The sequence below is a fragment of the Trachemys scripta genome, chromosome 3, assembly GCF_013100865.1.
Source record: "Trachemys scripta elegans isolate TJP31775 chromosome 3, CAS_Tse_1.0, whole genome shotgun sequence".
NCBI lineage: Eukaryota > Metazoa > Chordata > Testudines > Emydidae > Trachemys > Trachemys scripta.
Window position 1 is genome coordinate 189,967,577 of NC_048300.1, and position 20,190 is coordinate 189,987,766.

At 43.9% G+C, this 20,190-nt stretch overlaps 1 protein-coding gene across 1 annotated transcript in view; it reads right to left on the bottom strand.

The window, feature by feature from the left end:
• The window catches only part of LOC117875379 (zinc finger protein 808-like), a 16,901-nt gene extending 9,813 nt beyond the window's left edge, over positions 1-7,088 (bottom strand). Inside the window, exon 1 of the mRNA XM_034766673.1 lies at positions 7,001-7,088. Within this exon, the coding sequence (XP_034622564.1) occupies positions 7,001-7,043 (43 nt within the window). The 5' untranslated portion in view covers positions 7,044-7,088. The remainder of the gene's footprint in view (positions 1-7,000) is intronic.
• Positions 7,089-20,190: the final 13,102 nt, after the last annotated feature.

A 20,190-nucleotide genomic window follows, 5' to 3' on the forward strand; every position in this document is an offset into this window, starting at 1 on the left:
GTGGGTGAATGCCCACTTCGTCAGACGCATGTAATGGAAATTACCTGCCTCTGGAAATTTCCATTACATGCGTCTGACGAAGTGGGCATTCACCCACGAAAGCTTATGCACCAATACATCTGTTAGTCTTAAAGGTGCCACAGGACTCTGTTGCTTTTAACTTAAATTCTTAACTCTTCGGGGAGCAGGAATTATATGTTCCTATTTGTCTGCAGAGCACCATGCTCAGCTACAGCACTGTCACAACATAAGAACAGCCATACTGGGTCCAACCAATGGTCCATCTAGCCCAGTATTCTGTCTTCCGACAGTGACCAATGCAGATGCTTCAGAGGGAATGAACAGACACAGGCAATTAATTTAGTGAGCCATCTCCTGTCACCCAGGATGGTAAGGGACACCCAGAGCATGGGGTTAAAGTCTATGAGATGATGAAGAATGTAAGGTCAGAAGGGACCATCATGATCATCTAGTCTGACATTCTGCACATTGGAGGCCACAGAACCTCACCCACTTCTGTAATAGACCCCTAACCTCTGGGTGGTTACTGAAGTCCTCAAATCATGGTTTAAAGACTTCAAGTTACAGAGAATCCACTATTTACACTAGTTTAAACCTACAAGTGACCCAGGCCCCATGCTGCAGAGGAAGGCAAAAAAAAAAAAAACCCACTGGGGTCTCCGCTAATCTGGCTTGAGAGAAAATTCTTTCCTGACCCCAAATATGGCAGTCAGTTAGACTCTGAGCATATGGGCAAGACCCACCACCCAGACACCTGGGAAAGAATTCTCTGTAGTAACTCAGAGCCCTCCCCATCTAGTGTCCTTAATAGCCATTGATGGACCTATCCTCCATGAAATTATCTAATTCTTTTTTGAACCCTGTTATACTTTTGGCCTTCACAACATTCCCTGGCATATTTTGAAGAAGTACTTCCTTGTGTTTGTTCTAAATCTGCAGCCCATTAATTTCATCAGAAGATCCCTGGTACTTATGTTATGTGGAGGGATAAATAACACTGCTCTACAACCAAATTGCTTTTGAAATAAATGTAGTCAAACTTTACTAATTCTGGGTCACTGAGAACGAAAATGATGCTTAAAATTGTTGATTGGCTCTAGTTTTCAAGATGCGCTATTGGGTCAGTATATACGACCCTTGACTTGGGAATGGCGGAGGATAAGTGAGTTATAAAGGGAAAGGATCTCAATTTAAACCAGAAATGACTAAAATACATCTTTGACTGGACCTATGACTAAATCTATGACTGGATTTGGACAGTACTTGCTTTTTAGGCAAAACAATGAATGATGCAATCTGAAGGTAGTATTGCATCATGTTATTCCTAGAAGTCATGGATGATGCAATCATAACGAAGCTTACATCACTCTGCTGAACAAATTGCCCTATATCAGCTCTAGAAATCATACAGTGTCATGCTCTCTTATTTGTCAGTGTTTGATTTTGCAAAGGGACACATTTCTGTTTAGCCAAAGTGAGCAGAGATGCCTCGTACTTGTGTGAACAATGCAGATAACTTCTGCTATGTTTGTGGTGAAGTGACTTTTGCATCACAAAAGCACAGTATAACCACTATGGTTAAGAAAACCTATCACTTTTATTTTGGCTGCAAAATTGGAGATCAGGACAAGAGGTGGGCCCCACACATATGCTGCAACACAACAAATCTTCGCCAGTGGTTGAACAGGAAAAGGAAATCTATGCCTTTTGCAGTGCCAATGATTTGGAGAGCCAACAGATCATACCAGCAATTGTTACTTCTGCATGGTGCCTCCAGTTGGGAAAGGTGTGTCAAAGAAGAAAAAGTGGACTGTGCATTATCCAAACATTCCATCAGCTATACGCCCAGTACCCCACGGAGAAGGACTGCCGGTTCCTGATGCACCAGAATCATTCTCACTTGAGTCAGACGAGGAAGAGGATGAAACTTCTGGTCCTGAACCATCAATGTCACAGGACCCACATTTTCTCCCATCCTCCTCCTCTGAAACACACCTCATAACACAAGGTGAGCTGAATGACCTTGTCAGGGATTTGGAACTACCCAAGAGTAAGGCAGAGCTGTTGGGCTCTAGACTACTGCAGTGGAATCTCCTGGCAGGTGATGTTAGGGTTTCCATGTTCCGTGACCGTCAAAAGGATCTTGTCCCATTCTTCTTCATGGAAGGTGATCTTGTAGCCTGCAACAACATCGATGGTGTGATGGCAGCCTTCAACATTGTTCACGATCCAGATGAGTGGAGACTGTTCATTGATTCAGCGAAGACAAGTCTTAAAGCTGTTTTACTGCATAATGGCAATGTTTTGCCATCAATTCCAGTTGATCATGCAGTCCATATGAAGGAAACCTATGACAACATGAAACAACTTTTGCGGCGCATAAACTATGACCAACATCAGTGGCAGCTTTGTGGCGACTTGAAGGTTGTTGCTCTCTTGCTTGGTCTGCAGATTGGATACACAAAGTACTGCTGTTTTCTCTGTGAATGGGATAGTCGTGCAAGAGATTCCCACTACATCAAGAAAGATTGGCCACTCCGACAGTCATTGGAGCCTGGGAGGAAAAGTGTTCGGCATCCACCACTTGTTGAATCAAGGAAGATTTTGTTACCACCCTTACACATCAAGCTGGGTCTGATGAAGAACTTTGTCAAGGCCATTGACAAAACACAAGCAGCTTTCAAGTACCTCCGTGGAAAATTTCCAAGGTTAAGTCAAGCTAAGATAAAGGAAGGTGTCTTTGTTGGTCCTGAGATTTGTGAACTTCTTCGAGATGATGCATTTGACCATGCACTGCGTGGCAAGGAAAAGAAGGCATGGAAAGCCTTCCAGTGAGTGGCAATAAATTTTCTCGGAAACAACAAGGCAGACAACTACAGGTTGTTGGTGGAAAACCTCCTCAAGGCATACAAAAGCCTTGGTTGCAACATGTCACTAAAGATACATTTTTTGCACTCTCATCTAGATTTTTTTCCACCGAACTGCGGAGCAGTGAGCGACGGACACGGCAAGCGATTTCACCAGGACATTGCAACAATGGAGAAACGCTATCAGGGCAAATGGAGCCCATCAATGCTTGCAGACTATTGCTGGACAGTGACAAGAGATGAATTTAATGAATACAAGAGACAAGCCAAGAAGCGCCGAGTAGACACTGAATAGGACTAAACTACGTACATAATAGTTTTTTGCCTTTTGTTTCATAATACATTTTATTTATATAACCCTTTTGCTGATTTTTAAAGTGTTACATAAACAGGACAGGTGAAATATTATGGTTGCTTCACATGATAAACACATGAAAAGACCTAGGTTTACAATTTATGATTAAAACTCTACTATCTACACAATATACATAGACATAAAATGTAAAAACTTAAATATCTTAGAAACAGTAGCCAGTTGGTTTGTCATATTTGAAATCAGCACATCAAAATACATAATAAATAGCACATTTTATCTCTGAAGCAAACAATTTCTCAAAAATTGTAGACCAGTGTAATACTTCCCTATTCACTTTCTCCACACCATTCAAGATTTTATAGACCTCTATCATATCCCCCTTAGTCTTTTCCATGCTGAACAGTCCCAGTCTTTTTAATCTCTCCTCCTATGGAAGATGTTCCATACCCCTAATCATTTTTGTTACCCTTCTCTGTACCTTTTCAAATTCTAATACATCTTTTTTGAGATGGGGTGACCAGAACTGCATGCAGTATCAAGGTGTGGGCATACTATGGATTTATATAGCAGTATTATATCATCTTCTGTCTTATTATTTATCCCTTTCCTAATGGTTTCAAACCTTGTTAGCTTTTTTTGACTGCTGCTGCACGTTGAGTGGATGTTTTCAGAGAACAGAAATTAAAAGGTACAGTGACTAGAGTGAAATCCCTGCAAGCTTCATGGACACTTTTCAGAGACACCATAATAGAGGCCCAACTGAAATGTACACCCCAAATTAAAAAAAACACAATAAAAGAACTAAAAAAGAGCAACTGTGGCTTAACAACCATGTAAAAGAAGCAGTGGGAGATGAAAAGGCATCTTAAAAAGTGGAAGTCAAATCCTAGTGAGGTAAATAGACAGGAGCATAAACACTGCCAAATAAAGTGTAAAAATGTAATAAGAAAAGCCAAAAAGGAGTTTGAAGAACAGCTAGCCAAAAACTCAAAAGGTAATAACAAAATGTGTTTTAAGTACATCAGAAGCAGGAAGCCTGCTAAACAACCAGTGGGGGCCCTGGACGATCGAGAGACAAAAGGAGCGCTTAAAGACGATAAAGTCATTGCTGAGAAACTAAGTGAATTCTTTGCTTCAGTCTTCACGCCTGAGGATGTTAGGGAGCTTCCCAAACCTGAGCCGGCTTTTGTAGGTGACAAATCTGAGGAATTATCACAGATTGAGGTGTCACTAGAGGAGGTTTTGGAATTAATTGATAAGCTTAATAGTAACAAGTCACCGGGACCAGATGGCATTCACCCAAGAGTCATGAAAGAACTCAAATGTGAAATTGCAGAACTATTAACTACGGTTTGTAATCTGTCCTTTAAATTGGCTTCTATACCCAATAACTGGAAGATAGCTAATGTAACGCCAATATTTAAAAAGGGCTCTAGAGGTGATCCCGGCAATTACAGACCGGTAAGTCTAACATCAGTACTGGGCAAATTAGTTGAAACAATAGTAAAGAATAAAATTGTCAGACACATAGAACATAAATTGTTGGGCAAAAGTCAACATGGTTTCTGTAAAGAGAAATCATGTCTTACTAATCTATTAGAGTTCTTTGAAGGGGTCAACAAACATGTGGACAAGGGGGATCCAGTGGACACAGCATACTTAGATTTCCAGAAAGCCTTTGACAAGGTCCCTCACCAAAGGCTCTTACGTAAATTAAGTTGTCATGGGATAAGAGGGAAGATCCTTTCATGGATTGAGAACTGGTTAAAAGACAGGGAACAAAGGGTAGGAATAAATGGTAAATTTTCAGAATGGAGAGGGGTAACTAGTGGTATTCATAGAATCATAGAATCATAGACTTTAAGGTCAGAAGGGACCATTATGATCGTCTAGTCTGACCTCCATTCCCCAAGGGTAAATCCTAGGACCAATCCTATTCAACTTATTCATAAATGATCTGGAGAAAAGGGTAAAAAGTGAGGTGGCAAAGTTTGCAGATGATACTAAACTGCTCAAGATTGTTAAGACCAAAGCAGACTGTGAAGAACTTCAAAAAGAGCTCACAAAACTAAGTGATTGGGTAACAAAATGGCAAATGAAATTTAATGTGGATAAATGTAAAGTAATACACATTGGGAAAAATAACCCCAACTATATATACAATATGATGGGGGCTAATTTAGCTACAACTAATCAAGAAAAAGATCTTGGAGTCATTGTGGACAGTTCTCTGAAGACATCCACGCAGTGTGCAGCGGCAATCAAAAAAGCAAACAGGATGTTAGGAATCATTAAAAAGGGGATAGAGAATAAGACAGAGAATATCTTATTGCCCTTATATAAATCCATGGTACCCTCACATCTTGAATACTGCGTACAGATGTGGTCCCCTTATCTCAAAAAAGATATACTGGCACTAGAAAAGGTTCAGAGAAGGGCAACTAAAATGATTAGGGGTTTGGAACGGGTCCCATATGAGGAGAGATTAAAGAGGCTAGGACTCTTCAGCTTGGAAAAGAGGAGACTAAGGGGGGATATGATAGAGGTATATAAAATCATGAGTGATGTGGAGAAAGTGAATAAGGAAAAGTTATTTACTTGGTCCCATAATATAAGAACTAGGGGCCACCAAATGAAATTAATGGGCAGCAGATTTAAAAAAAATAAAAGGAAGTTCTTCACACAGCTCACAGTCAACTGGTGGAACTCCTTGCCTGAGGAGGTTGTGATGGCTAGGACTGTAACAGGGTTTAAAAGAAAACTGGATAAATTCATGGAGGTTAAGTCCATTAATGGCTATTAGCCAGGATGGGTAAGGAATGGTGTCCCAAGCCTCTGTTTGTCAGAGGGTGGAGATGGATGGCAGGAGAGAGATCACTTGATCATTGCCTGTTAGGTTCACTCCCTCTGGGGCACCCAGCATTGGCCACTGTCGGTAGACAAGATACTGGGCTGGATAGACCTTTGGTCTGACCCAGTACGGACACTTATGTTCTTAATGACTCAACAATCTCTTTCTTGAGTGATAACAGCTAATTTAGACCCCATCATTTCGTATGTATAGTTGGGATGTTTTCCAACGTTCATTACTTTGTACTTATCAACACAATCTTTGTTCTATGTTAGGATTGCTTACTGCAAACACATCTGGACATAGTAATTAGTACTACGAAAATTTCGGTGGATCCCTTAGAACAGTTAAAAGTTTCCAGGACCAAAAAGTCATCTCATACGGTTTCATCTTGAGCATTCACACTGTCACCCCTGCAGGACTTTGTGAGTCATTTGGCACAACTCACCTATTGTTTGGGACAGAACATCCCAGGTTTATTAGGCAGGAATTCAGGTGAAATTACCCAAGTAATTTAACACAATTGCTACTCTGGGTTTTGTTCCAGGTTACAAACCTTATTTCCCGATTACAAGCGTAAGGATTTTTGGTACCGATAGCGTCAGATCAGCAGAGCTCGCTTCGCCAAGGAGCCCAGAGGCATCATCTCTCCCGCAGACTAGTGGTCACGCTGCCACCCGGCCGGGCAGGCGGGGCTCGCAGGCTCGAGTTCCCCGCGAACTATCGGACCCTCGTTCTGAACGTGCCTCCACCCAGGCGAGCCAAGGGGCCCCCACCTTTGTCCCCCGTCCCCGTGGGGGTTGGGGCGCCCCGGCCCCTTGCCCTGCCAGGGCTCCCCACCGCCCCCGGCCCGGCCCAGCCCCCGCCTCAGCTGGAGGCGGCCGGACTCCTCCCGCTTCCAAATCAGGCCCGGCAACCGGCGTCTCCCCGCCGCCAGGCACCTACCGCCGCTCCCTGCCGCCTCCGGACTCAGCGGCGCCGCCGACATGGCTCAGGCCGGCCCGCGGACCTAACAACCGTCGAACACCTTGGAAACGGGCCGCTGCGCGTGCGCGGAGCTGTCCCCGCGCATGCGCGTTATAGGAGCGACGCCTCAGCCCGCACCTTGCCCGGGAGAGCTTTGCTGGCGCAGGCGCGGGGGAGGGCGCAGGCTAGGGGCACTGTGCGCTGCAAGGGGCAGGACCCTGCTGCCCGGCGTGCGCCATGCGCGCACTAACTGGGGCTCAACGTGGGGGCCGGCCCGGGGGCAAAGCCCACCGCGGGGCTGCAAGGGGCAGAGCCCCCTATACTTGGGGGTCTGGAGGGCGAGGCACCCCCCAAGTAGGAGAAAAAGTTAAAAATAAGGGCACAAGGGAAAGTCCAGTCCATGCAGACTGGCTCGGAGTGGGGTGCTAAACCTGACTACAGCACTGCCTGGGTGGGTAAGACCCCCCCTGCAGGATCTGGTAAAAAGATTTATGGAACCTAAGTGACTCCTTTAAAACAGCACCACATTTCAAAGGTGACCCCCTGTGGCTCCTCCCCCCCCCCCAGCCCCCCGCAAGCAAGTTTACCCTTTTTGGGGTGACAGAGCAGCAAATATAGCAGCAAGGGTCTCCTTAAGCAGACTTTCCTGGAAAGACCCCCATTGCGGTCCCCACCCCAAGGAGCTAGCAGCCTTGCCCACCCCTGCATTAAGAATCTTTCCAAGAAGGTGCTGACACACTCAAGGCACGGGGCCCCGGGCTATATATGCCCTCCCAGCTGGATTCTAACCCCAATCCTGAGCAAACCCCTCTGGGTGATGATCTAAAGGGCACCCAGGTGTAGGGGCAGCTGCAATAGGGTAGATGAGTCCCCAGCCTGTGGAGGGGAGGGATAACACAGAGGGACTGGTGGCACCTTAAAGACTAACAGATTTATTTGGGTATAAGCTTTTGTGGGTAAAAAGTGGGTTTTTTACCCACAAAAGCTTATGCCCAAATAAATTTCTTAGTCTTTAAGGTGCCACCGGACTCCTTGTTTTTGTGGATACAGACTAACATGGCTACCCCACTGATACAGAGGGACTGGAGTCTCAATGGAGTGGGCATCCAGGCCAGGACCCCTGGGAGAGACCAGGACATGGGACAGATAGGGTGGGGCTCAGGGCACAGTTGGGGACAAATTGGTGGGAGGGGCTAGGACACAGGGAGCAGATAGAAGTCTAGGAAAATGGGCAGATGGGGCAGGACACTGGAGAAGGGGACTGGACACAGTGGGGAATAGGAGAACTGGGAAAGGGGCAGTCTTTTTCTTCACTATTTTGGTAAAACAGTACTAATCGTTTTGCACAGTGTTGCCCCAAATGTGTCCAACTCTTGTTTCTCCATGTAAGTAAGATATGCAGACCTGACTTTGACCAACAGAATAATTATTACACGATTTAGGATTCTAAGAAGCTAGAACCTAAGTGAGCTATGCCTAGCACTTGTGTGAATGCCTTGGGGATTTTTTGCTTGTTTTGCTGGTAGTCTCAGCCATAAGCAATTTTTATATATTGATCTGGAAAGTATAAGCAAATGTTAGTTATCAGCATTGATGAAATATTTGTAAATTCATATACAAATGAGCTGCAGCCTTGGACTCTTGGGAAGTAGTTATTGGGGCTCTTAGGGTCTGGTTTTCAAAAATCAAGTGCAAGAGTAGGCCTAATTTGCATGCACTGTTCCTGTGGTTATGCCTACAAATGTATATTTGCATGCAGAAACAGCCACGTAGCTGTGTTGCTGGGGCTGTTGGGTTCTAAAAGTAACAAGACTTGACATTTCCTACAATTTATTTGAAATAGAAATCACATCAAAATGTTCAGATTCACAGAAAGTACATTTCTCTTCTGAAAAATGAAATTTCAATATGGCTGCAGATGCAAAAAGCCTTAAAAATAATTAGGTCCTTTAGTTGGGGGTGAAATCAGTACACCTGTGTCTTGCTCTGGAAATATCACTACCTGCCTCATGTATTTTACAGGTATCTTCTGCTTTTGATTGCAACTTTAAAAAAAAATCAAGATGACTTTTATAGGTATTATTATTCCAGAATGTTTTGGTTCTTAAGAATTGGGAGGAAGTTGCAAACTGGAAGAGATTTAGGAAGTGGCCTCTAGCTATAAACAGCATTTGGTATCTTCCACTGGAAGGAACAAGACACAGAAACTGACTGATAGGAATTTAGTGCCATCCGATGTGTCTAATTACATATTTGGCCTGGTTGAATTACAGTACTTCATCTTTGAGCCGCTGCCATTGAGCTACTGCTGAGAATATTTTTAGAACTGTTTTTCATATGATTTCTGTGTTCAGGAAGAAAGCAGCTATAATAATAATAAATAATGATAATACTTGGAGATCACTGATAGTCTTCTCATTTTACCTAAGAGGAAACTATGTCAGAGAAAGATTGTGACTTGCCCAAGGTCTCAGAGGAGGTCTACAAGAGGCAGAAATAGGACCCAGTTATCCTGAATCAAGTCCCCTGGTAGTGAAATCCTGAATTTGCTTTAACTGTAAGATCATCTTTATGGAACCATTCAGAATGTAATCCTTTAGTTATCACAGAACAGGTCCAGCACAACTTTTCCTGTCCTGATCTAGGATTGATCATGTCTGTCAGCTAAACCTCGTGATGTTTCTGGGTCAACTACTGTTGCCGAAGAAGCAGAAGGTGGACGTGGTATGAGATGAATGCCTGAAAAGGAGAATAAATAGTGTGATAGATTCAATCAATATAAAAAGAATTATACCTATAGCCAGGAGAGAGAGAGAAATGTCAGGCTATGAAAAAGCAAATAGAGTTTAAGGCCAGAAGGGAACACTGGATCATCTACTGTGACCTCTGGTATGTTACAGTATCAGAGGGGTAGCCCTGTTAGTCTGGATCTGTAAAAAGCAACAGAGAGTCCTGTGGCACCTTTAAGACTAACAGATGTATTGGAGCATAAGCTTTCATGGGTGAATACCCACTTTGTCAGACACATGTCACAGTCCACCAAAGCCAACCAGCACCCTCACACTAAACCCAACAACTAAAATTAGACTAGAGTTTGCAGCCAACAGGAAACTAAACAAACCATTCATGAGAAATAAGCAACTGTGCTCAAATCATGTCAATTATATATTTTACTCAAATTATAAATGAAGCCCCCCCTTCAGAAAAGTACACAATCCATTGTTTTAAACTCTACTTAAGTACATTTTCTACAAATCAGTTTAATGACAACTAAATGTGATAAATGAAATTAAAATGTTCATAATAACTTAACAAATATCACATGGGTACTGTTGTAATAATTGGGGCCTAGAAGGCCAATGTCAGTTGTGATCCTAACTCTGAGCCTAACTGTGGGAAAGGGAATGGAAGTTTGTAAAATGGTTTTGTCATCTGTAATAACAAATGTCAGAAAATGTTGATGGGGGGAAAGTCACAAATGTCCAACTCAGACTGTTATATAAGGTTGTTTATAAAAATCAGTAAAAGTGAAAAACTAGAGTGAGTTAGTCTCAACAAAAGGGCTTTTACCAACATAACACAAGGAATGTATTAAAAATAATGCTTTATGAATAAGAAAAGCGTGGAGCTGGAAATCAGTGAATCAGAATTGGCATGTCAGAAATTAGGCCTAACTGGCGAACAAAATAATGAAAAGATGGATTATTCCACCAATCATCTCTCTCTCAGGGTCCTTAAAAAGAGACTTTGGGGGGTGGGACTGATGAATTGGTGGCAGGAATTCCTGGAAGAGGGTGAAGGCTTTCAGGCCGGTGCCTCACTCCAGCAACTTCATCCTTTGCTTGGGGATCCCAAAGGTCACAGCATCATCATGAAATCCAGACCTTGACACACCAGCAGACTAGATCCCAGCTGGGGACACATGAGATCCTGTTTTGTCTCCATTTTCCTTGTGTACTCCTTTCTGCCCCACTATTTCCCTTCTCTTTCTCCCAGCTTTCTGTCCAATCTGATCCTGAGGTCAGCTGTATCACACAGCACCAGCACAATGAGACAAGGCAGCCCATCAGCTCTACCCAGTTCTGCCCAGCCTGAAAAGACTGGTACAGGAGAGGGACCAGAGCAATCAGATGACGTCGCAAACCCAGAGCCCAGAGCACTGGGTTGGCAGGTTAGCCATGATAGCAGAATATCTATCTATGACTGACCTGCTGTGGTGTTTAGATGCTGCATGTGATTATTAGAACTGGGAGCACTGGCTGTTGGGAGTCTGAAAGGACAGGAAACAGGAAGGAGGGGGAGGAGTTGAGGCGGCTGGGAGAGTTACAGAGTGTGCAGCTACAGCTTGGTAAAGAGATTGCCACTGTAAATAAAGTTCTGTCGAAGTTTGTTAATACCTTGCCTGGTGGATACAACACCTCCTGCCCAGAATCTCAAGAACATCAACAAAAGCCATGTTTCTTCACCCCCTTGTGTCTATCTGTTTGTCAAAAGCAGGAAAAGCAACCATCCTTCACATCTCGGAAATGAACCCTTTCCTCCCCACTAAGAAGGCTTGTCCAACTAAATAAGGGACTCGAACTGATATCCTTTCTTCAAAAGGAACTTTGATGGGTGTTAGTTAAGTTTGTCTCATATCATCTTTTAATTCCAGTTGTAAACAGCGTTATCAATTTTAAACAGCTTTATTACTTGTTTTAGCTCTCCCACCCCTGTATTTTAGATAATACATTCCTAAATTACTTTGGCATGAGTTTTAGTGTGTTTGCCATGCAAATAACAAACCTACATCTCTGTATACCCAAACCCCAAATCTTGTTTAATGTCAGACAGTGACAGGGTCATATTAACACCTTTAAATCTTTGGGCCTATATATTCCATCTACATTAATAGCAGCACTGCACATAATGTGAGTGGCTTCAACTCCGAGAATGTGGGGTAGAAATGAATGTGGAAAACTTTGGACTTCAGAGGAAGCCTCTACTGAAAGCAGTTGAAATCCTTGGTTATGTGTATCTATTTGTATTTATAACACAACGATCTCAGTGATATCCTTTTCCAGAGACCAGGCCCTGCACTGTGTTGAACACCTCATCTGTCAGCAGCGTTCAGAATCTAACTAACTTTTGCTGTCAGCTGCAAAGTGCTTGGCATGTGCATCCCTGGTTTTGTAGGTAGCTTCCTTTTGTATCGCTCTGGATGTTCTAAGGCACCGAGGAGATATTCCATTACAAGAATCAAACAAGAAACAGGACTGAGTTTGGATAAAGGGCTTCTGTTTCTGTCTAATATGGATGTGATTAGTTGCACAAAAGAGTCAGAATATTTTTTATTGATGCTCTTTAAACAGCTGGTCAAAACCTGAGAATCATGCAGCACCCCTACTCTTATTCTGTGGAGTGGAGCTCTGCACCACCCTGCTGGATGGTTCAGCTCAGCTGCTCCCTGGTCAGGTCCCAGATAGACCCAGAAGAGAAGTCCTGCCAACTCCACCATGCCTCAATTGGTCCTGCTGCCTCCCTCGCTGCACTGGAAATGAGAAGGCTAATAAATGGTAGACAGGCAGATAGTGATAAGTGATTTGTGTTGTTGACTGCTTGGTACATTACAGGGACTGCAGTATTTCCTGTGAAGTTGCTTGCACAGTATGCCATAGTCTTTGGTCTTGTGAAATTAGCAATACAAGTCTCTGGCTTTATATTAGGGCTGTCAAGTAATTGCAGTTATCGCAATGCAATTAACACTTTTTTTTAAAACGAGTATTAATCGCACACCTCTGGAGACAGTGCGGACAGACAATCCTTGTAAATTACTTGCAGTCTTCGCACTGCCGTGGAATCAGACAGGGGAACTTGCGTCACAATGTTATCTTTGTTTTTATCTCTGACAAAAAACTTTTCCAACATTTCGAATGTGCACTACTTCACAAGCTCTACAGCCAGAAAAGGCTTTTTCTTTTTCGCTAGCGCCCACATTATCTGAAGAGAAGCAGCTGTCGCTTTTCTCTGTACAGTCGCTGTTATTGTGAGAATGACATTTGAAGTATGATATGAAGACTTCAGATTTTCAATTTCGTCATATCTTGCAATGCTGCCAGGAGGACAGGCCGCGACGTGTTGAAGTTACTGTGCTTTGATTCAAAGTGGTGCCTCCCGTTGATGACCTCACAGGCAGATTCAGTGGTTTGGCATATTAAATAAGAACATAAGAATGGCCATACTGGGTCAGACCAAAGGTCCATCTAGCCCAATATCCTGTCTTCTGACAGTGGCCAATGCCAGGTGCCCCAGAGGGAATGAACAGAACAGGTAACCATCAAGTGATCCATTCCTTGTTGCCCATTCCCAGCTTCTGGCAAACAGAGGCTAGGGACAACAAAATTGTGTAGTGTAGACAAGGCCTAAGATAAGGGTGGATATTTGGACATACAGCCAAAAGAAGTAAATAGGGACTGGAACTAGGACATGGAGCCAAAGTCGGGGGGATTGAGACAGGCATTGAGCCAAGAAGAGATAGGGGGTGGAAACATACTGGGACAAGGACAGTCTAGAAGGGCCAAGGGCAGAAGGGTCTGTAACCACTAGAATTAAACATGGCACCCGGAACACCTGGATTCCTGAGTCTTAACATTCCTTTGCTGGCAGCAGATTGCTTTGCCAATGGGTTTCACAGCTGATGTCTCATCTCCCGTCTAGTGGCTGGCCCACAGAGGGTTACAGCCCACTGCTATCAGTTAGTGTGCTCACTCAACTGGCAGAGATTTATGCTGTGAATCTAAAGGTTCTAACCCTGCTGATGAACCATGTGGTTCCACATGATGGAATTTCTGGTATTTTCAATTTTCTTTTTTAAAAAATCTAGGACATCACATACAACCCCCACCCCCAAAAAACCCACTAAGTTAAAAGACCATTAAGGTTGCAATGCCAAGTACTGAAAAGTTAGGTAATTCCAGAATTAAGTTTATTCATTCATATGCGTTATGATAGTGTTTAATTACATTGTCTCAGACTATTTTTTCTACAAGCCTTCTGACTTCTTCAGGGCACAGACTGGACAGCGCTTACTGAGTGAGCAGTTATTCAGTATTTTGTTTTCTCCTCGTCATTCATTGCGTGGCCCTATACTTCAGTTGCTGCACACCATACAAATGTTGCTCTGAACGCAGACTTCAGAGGGCATTTGTTTATTGTTTCCTGGTGATTTTAGGCCTCATCCTTCATTCACTGAGGTCTGGCAAAATCCCTGAATTGAATGGAAGCAGGATCAAGTCCTTTGTGCAATACTGACACTGCATTAACAGTGTTTTCTGCATTTCTTTTCCTAGGGTGTTTTCAACAAGAACACAAAATTTGTTTATGGAGTTGATGTAGAAAAAAAAGTATCTAGAGCAATTCAGGTTGTACAGGGTACAAACTTCACAATCTCTATAGCTGGTGCTTAAACCAATCACACTCCAGCAAAAGATTTAAATCTCCTCTCCTAACAGTAAAATCCTTAACAACAATTTGGCCCAAATTTCAATCTAGCTTCTATATTTGTTCAAACAGACGAGTGAATAGGATGTGGCCTACTTCCGGAATGGTAAACAGGAAGCAATGGTTCAGATACTGTCTCTGGGTCAGGGTAATTGTGCATCAAATTGCCTGGCTAGCTACTCAAGAGAACCATGTTTCATTTCATGCATTGACCCAAACTTATTCCCTAATTCACAAAGTGCCTCTCATCTGTTGGTGTGAATTAGTAAAGCATTACTGTTAGTGACGGAAGACATATCCTGTATGAAAGACTGTATAAACTTACCTATTCATGCAAATGGAAGTTCCTTGACTTGAGAGGGAGTTTGTGAACCTGGATTAAGATGAGCAATACAAACAGAACATACATACAACTTGCTAAATATACACTTTACATTTAATAGAGGATGCAGGGTGTTTCAGTAAAAAACCTACTATGTTAGAACATTGGCTACTTTACTGGATCACATATGTGTAGCTGGACTGCTGTGATATAATCCATGTCAGGCTACACGCTGAGACCAGACAGAAACTGAAGCTTGTGCAGAATGCAACTTCCTGCATTACATCAGTGCTCTGTCATCTACATTGGTTGTCATCATATTTCCAGGTGAATTTCAAAGAATTGATTTGAAGCTAAAAAACCCTAAAAGACCTGGTTAACTAACCCACTGCCTGCCAGCTTGTGTCCTGCTGTTGCTGTTGTGATCATATGTTTAAAAGGTTGCGGTCAGGGCATACTCTGTGAGGGGTCCTCACCTTTTGAGTGTGTCTTGACAGGAGATGCTCTCCCAGCGACAAAGCTACCATCCCTCATTCGGGGTGGTTTTATTTTGTCACAGGGAGAGCTCTCTCCTGGCGATAAAGAGCAGCTACACTGCGCACCTTACAACAGTGCAGCAGCACAGACTTGAACTGAGGAGACTGGTCCCAGGCTTAAATGGGAAGCCTGTGTATTAAGAATTGTAACAACTAGTGACATGAGAAAACTGCTTGATCCAAATTCTGCCTAGTCTAATAAGGTTTAAGATTTAGACTGCGCTTATCTTTTATTTTCTATGATAACTATCTGACCTTTTGTGCCTATCACTTAAAATCAATCTTTTTAATCAGTTAATAAATCTGTTTTATATTTTACCTAAAACAGTGTATTTTGGTTGAAGTGCTTGGGAAATCTCAGCTCAGTTTACAAAGGCTAGTGTAAAAGCAGCAAAGAGTCCTGTGGCACCTTATAGACTAACAGACGTATTGGAGCATGAGCTTTCGTGCATCCGAAGAAGTAGGTATTCACCCACGAAAGCTCATGCTCCAATACGTCTGTTAGTCTATAAGGTGCCATAGGACTCTTTGCTGCTTTTACAGATCCAGACTAACACGGCTCCCCCTTTGATACTAAAGGCTAGTGTGTGTCCTCTCCACATCGGGGGTGGGCTGGGTAATGAATTTACACTGGTTAGGCTTCTGATCAGGTGGTATATTCTGGGGGTGCAAGGCTGAGGGCTTGGGAGATTTGCTGCTGCCTTTCTCTGTGTGATTCATGAGTGGCTCAGGGAGCATTCATGCAATCTAGCTGGGTATGGGGCTCCACATGCTGTGTGATAACAGCACCTGAAAAGCATTGTGAGAGACAGCCCAGGCTGGAGAGTTAAGGGGGCACATCTATACCTCAGTTCCAGGTTGTACCCCAGGGATCCTGTCACACAGGGTAATAAAGTATTTGACTTGGAGTTACTCATTTGATTGTCTGCAGCATGCTCGAATGATACAGCACTGGACTGGGACTCAGGATTCCTGCAATCTGTTCCCAGATCTGCCACTTACCTGCTCTGTGACCGTAGGCAAGTCGCTTCACCTCTTTGTGCCTATGTGTCTCTTCCCACCCTTTGTCAGTCTTGTCTGTTTAGACTGTAAGCTTTCCGGGAGCTGGACTGTCCCTCATGTCTATACAATGCCTACCACCAATGAGGCCCCCATGCCAGCTGGGGCCACTAGGTGCTACTACTACAAATAATAAATAAATAATGGACTTGTTTTGTGGCAGGTCACTTAAATTGTTAAATGATGATGTATGGAGATTTTTGTAACTACCTGGTTTTAATTTGTATAGAAATATTGTTAATTATGTTAAGCACCTAGAGTTGAAGACTGGTTGCAGAGGCCTGCTTTTGCAGTTCATCACCCATCTATCCGCCCTCCAATCATCTTTTTGTCCATCATGGCCCCGAACCTGCAGGACTTATTTACAAGTAGTCCTATTGTATTCCATGAGAGCAGTCTCCATTTTGTGATAGCATCCTCTACATAAAGAGCAGACCCAGACAAGTGCTGAATAATGAAGCCACAAGCAGCCCAGTGACAGGTTTCAGAGTAGCAGTGAAAGGAGTGATCCTTCAAAGGCAGAGCCATGACCTCAACATTCCCAGTCTCTATCACTAGCTGTGAAGGATAATCTGTAAGGCGCTACTGAATTTAGGCTCCATTTAGGGCCTTCTCTCATTGGAATGAAGAGACGTTTTAGCATTTCCTTAACTGGGAGCAGGTCTGTGCCATTGTGATGCAGAAGGGAGTTCCTGTTAAGGTACTTGGGCTCTGCACTGTACCACTGTTATCCTCCTCACTTTTATCATGTGTTTAAGCTGACACCTCACCCCATCTACTGCATCTTTGTAAATTGTCCTTTATCTCCCCATCTGTGGCATTGAACTTGGTATAGTATTGATGTACCTTTTAGAGTATAAAAGCTTTTCATATAAAGCTCATGAAAATGTCATGGAAGAAATAAAAGGGGCTTTTTTTTTTTTTTTTTTTTTTGCTGCAAACATTGAAGAAAATAGAGTGCTTGCTGTATTGTTACTAAAATACTTTGTATTCATGGCACCGATATTTGGTTTGGAGAGCACGAGTTTAAAACCTGTTAATCGTAATTGTGACAGCAAAGGCAAATATTTAAATTGCAAGCAAGACAGCCATCACACACTATGGGTGAGAATATGCTAAGGGTTCACTGTATGAATGTAATCTCTTGTGGAGGAACAAGCTAATAGATTTACCCACAGGGAAGGGACTAGACCTCCCTGACTTTTTCCCAGTTCCCTCATCTGTCTGTGAAAAGGAGGCCTGCAGGCAGGGCCGGCTTTAGGCCAATTCCACCAATTCCCCCGAATCGGGCCCCGCGCCTAAGAGGGCCCCGCGCCCAGTGGCAGGGCCGCCGGGGGGGAGGGGAGAGGAGAAAGAAGTAGCCGAGAATCCCTTCCCTGGCTAGAGGCTCCTTTTTAATTTTTACTCACCCGGTGGCGCTCCGGGTCTTCGGCGGCACTTTGGCAGCGGGCCCTTCACTCGCTCCGGGTCTTCAGCAGCACTTCGGCAGCAGGTCTTTCAGTGCCGCCGAAGACCCAGAGCGAGTGAAAGACCCGAAGACTAGGAGCGCCGCCCGATAAGTACAAGCCCCACATGTTTTTTTTATGTGGTTTTTTTTTTAGTCATCCCTGCCGGGGCCCCGTCGAAACTGTTCGAATCGGGCCCCGCACTTCCTAAAGCCGGCCCTGCCTGCAGGCATTCATGAGTTTTCCCCCTCAGACTCCACCTCATAAGCTGGTAAAAATTGCTTTTGGGCAACTTGAACGTGGTCCTGCGCTGGATTAGTGGCCCACAAACCCCTTGTGAGAGAAGGCTCTCTGATCTCAACCCAGAGCTATGTGGGATGAGTGCTTACCTGCATAACATGGGCTATGTCTGATCTCTTTTTTAAGGTAGGTTTCAGAGCAGCAGCCGTGTTAGTCTGTATCCGCAAAAAGAACAGGAGTACTTGTGGCACCTTAGAGACTAACAAATTTATTAGAGCATAAGCTCTATGCATCCGAAGAAGAGGGCTGTAGTCCACGAAAGCTTATGCTCTAATAAATTTGTTAGTCTCTAAGGTGCCACAAGTACTCCTGTTCTTTTTTTAAGGTAGTGAGAACTCCTTATTGGGCCCTGCTTCGCTTCTTGTCACCATTTTCACCCATGGCAAAGATTGGTGGAGATCCTAACCTACACACAGGATAAGGAATAGGTTACATGAATACAATGTTGGCAACCATGGTGCCTGTGGAGCCAGTTCCTAGTAGTTTTAGAATGTTTTAACTATAATTGTCCATTTATTAACTATGAATACAATCTTTGCAACCTCCTCTAGGTGATTAATATAACAGGGTGTTGTCTCTACTGTGCTGAAGAGGCTAAGGCCACATCTACACTATAACAGCTATGTCAGGGACCGTGGTAATAATTTGGGCCTGCTAGACCTACCACAATTATAAGCTCAGTTGTTAAAAAGTGAATGAGAGTTTGTAAAATGTTACAGTAACCCATAACGATGGATGCTGATGGAAGAAATATGGAAGAGAGACGGACTGAATTGACCCAAAGAGGCCTACTGATATAACTCAAGGACTGAGTTAAGATCATGTCCATTAAACAAGAGCAGTATGGGACCACAAATCAATGAACCAAAATGGGTGTGTCCAAAATTAGGCATAATTGGAGAACAAAAAAACCAGGGGATTGGCAATGCCTCTTGCTCCTTTCTGAGGCCCTTAAAAAAGTGGGGGAGGGGAGCAGGGAGATTTTAAAAGTGAAAACTAAACAACTAGACAGTAGACAGGAAGGGGTGAGCTTCGCCCTGATGGCTCCTGCTCCCATCTCCTGGGATGCACCATAACACAACTAGGCCTTCATTGTCCTGACCAAAGAGAGGGATCCCGAGGACATCGCCACCTCCACCGCTCCAGACTTTGGTTCCTGCTGTCACCCATCCCCCCACTCTGTGTCTGTTCCCTTCCCCACCTGAGCTTTTCCTCTTTCCTATCCCTCTTCTTTTTGCCAATGTTTAATAAGTGTCTGGCTAAGGCTGAATATTTTGCAACATTGCTGTAAACCTCTGACCAGAGAGGCAATTAAAAGCAATGCCTTAAACAGCCTGATTCTGGTACAAATTTTCCAGGTCTCCAAGGGTATGTCTACACTGTTTTAAAACACCTGGCAGCAAGTCTCAGAGCCTGGGTTTACAGGAGTGGCGGGACAGTGAGAAGAGGGAACGAAAGGCGAACGCAGCATACCAGAAAGAAGCCACGGAGCAGCTCTTAACAATTATGGAGCGCCAAGCAGATACGCTTCAGGTGCTACTAACACTGCAAACCGAGCAGCTCCGCGCCCGCCCTCCCCTGCAGCCGCTGTCGCAAAACTCTTTCCCCTGCCCCACCACCGCCAACACACACTTATCAACCTCCTGGCTCCACTCTCTACCCGCAGCATTCCACTCCTCCCTCCTCACAGTCCAGCACTGCGGACTCCCACTACCCACTGCACTCAACACCCATCCCTCTGCAGTGTGGCCCTGCTGAAGTACAGCACCCGCTGCATCCAAAGGAGAAGGTTGGGTATGATCCCTGGACATACACAAATCTGTAGCCATCCTGGGACCCCTCCTCCTCTTGAGACCTTCCATTCCCCCATCCCCTTCCCTGTTGATGAATTTTTTCATTTGACTCTCTGGTTGTTGTCTTTCAATAAAAGAATTGTGTTGGTTTGAAAGCAATCTTTATTCTATTCAGTGAAAGTAAAAAGAGCTCTGCAAAGCAACATAGAGTTATGTTAAGGCCCCCAGAAATGCA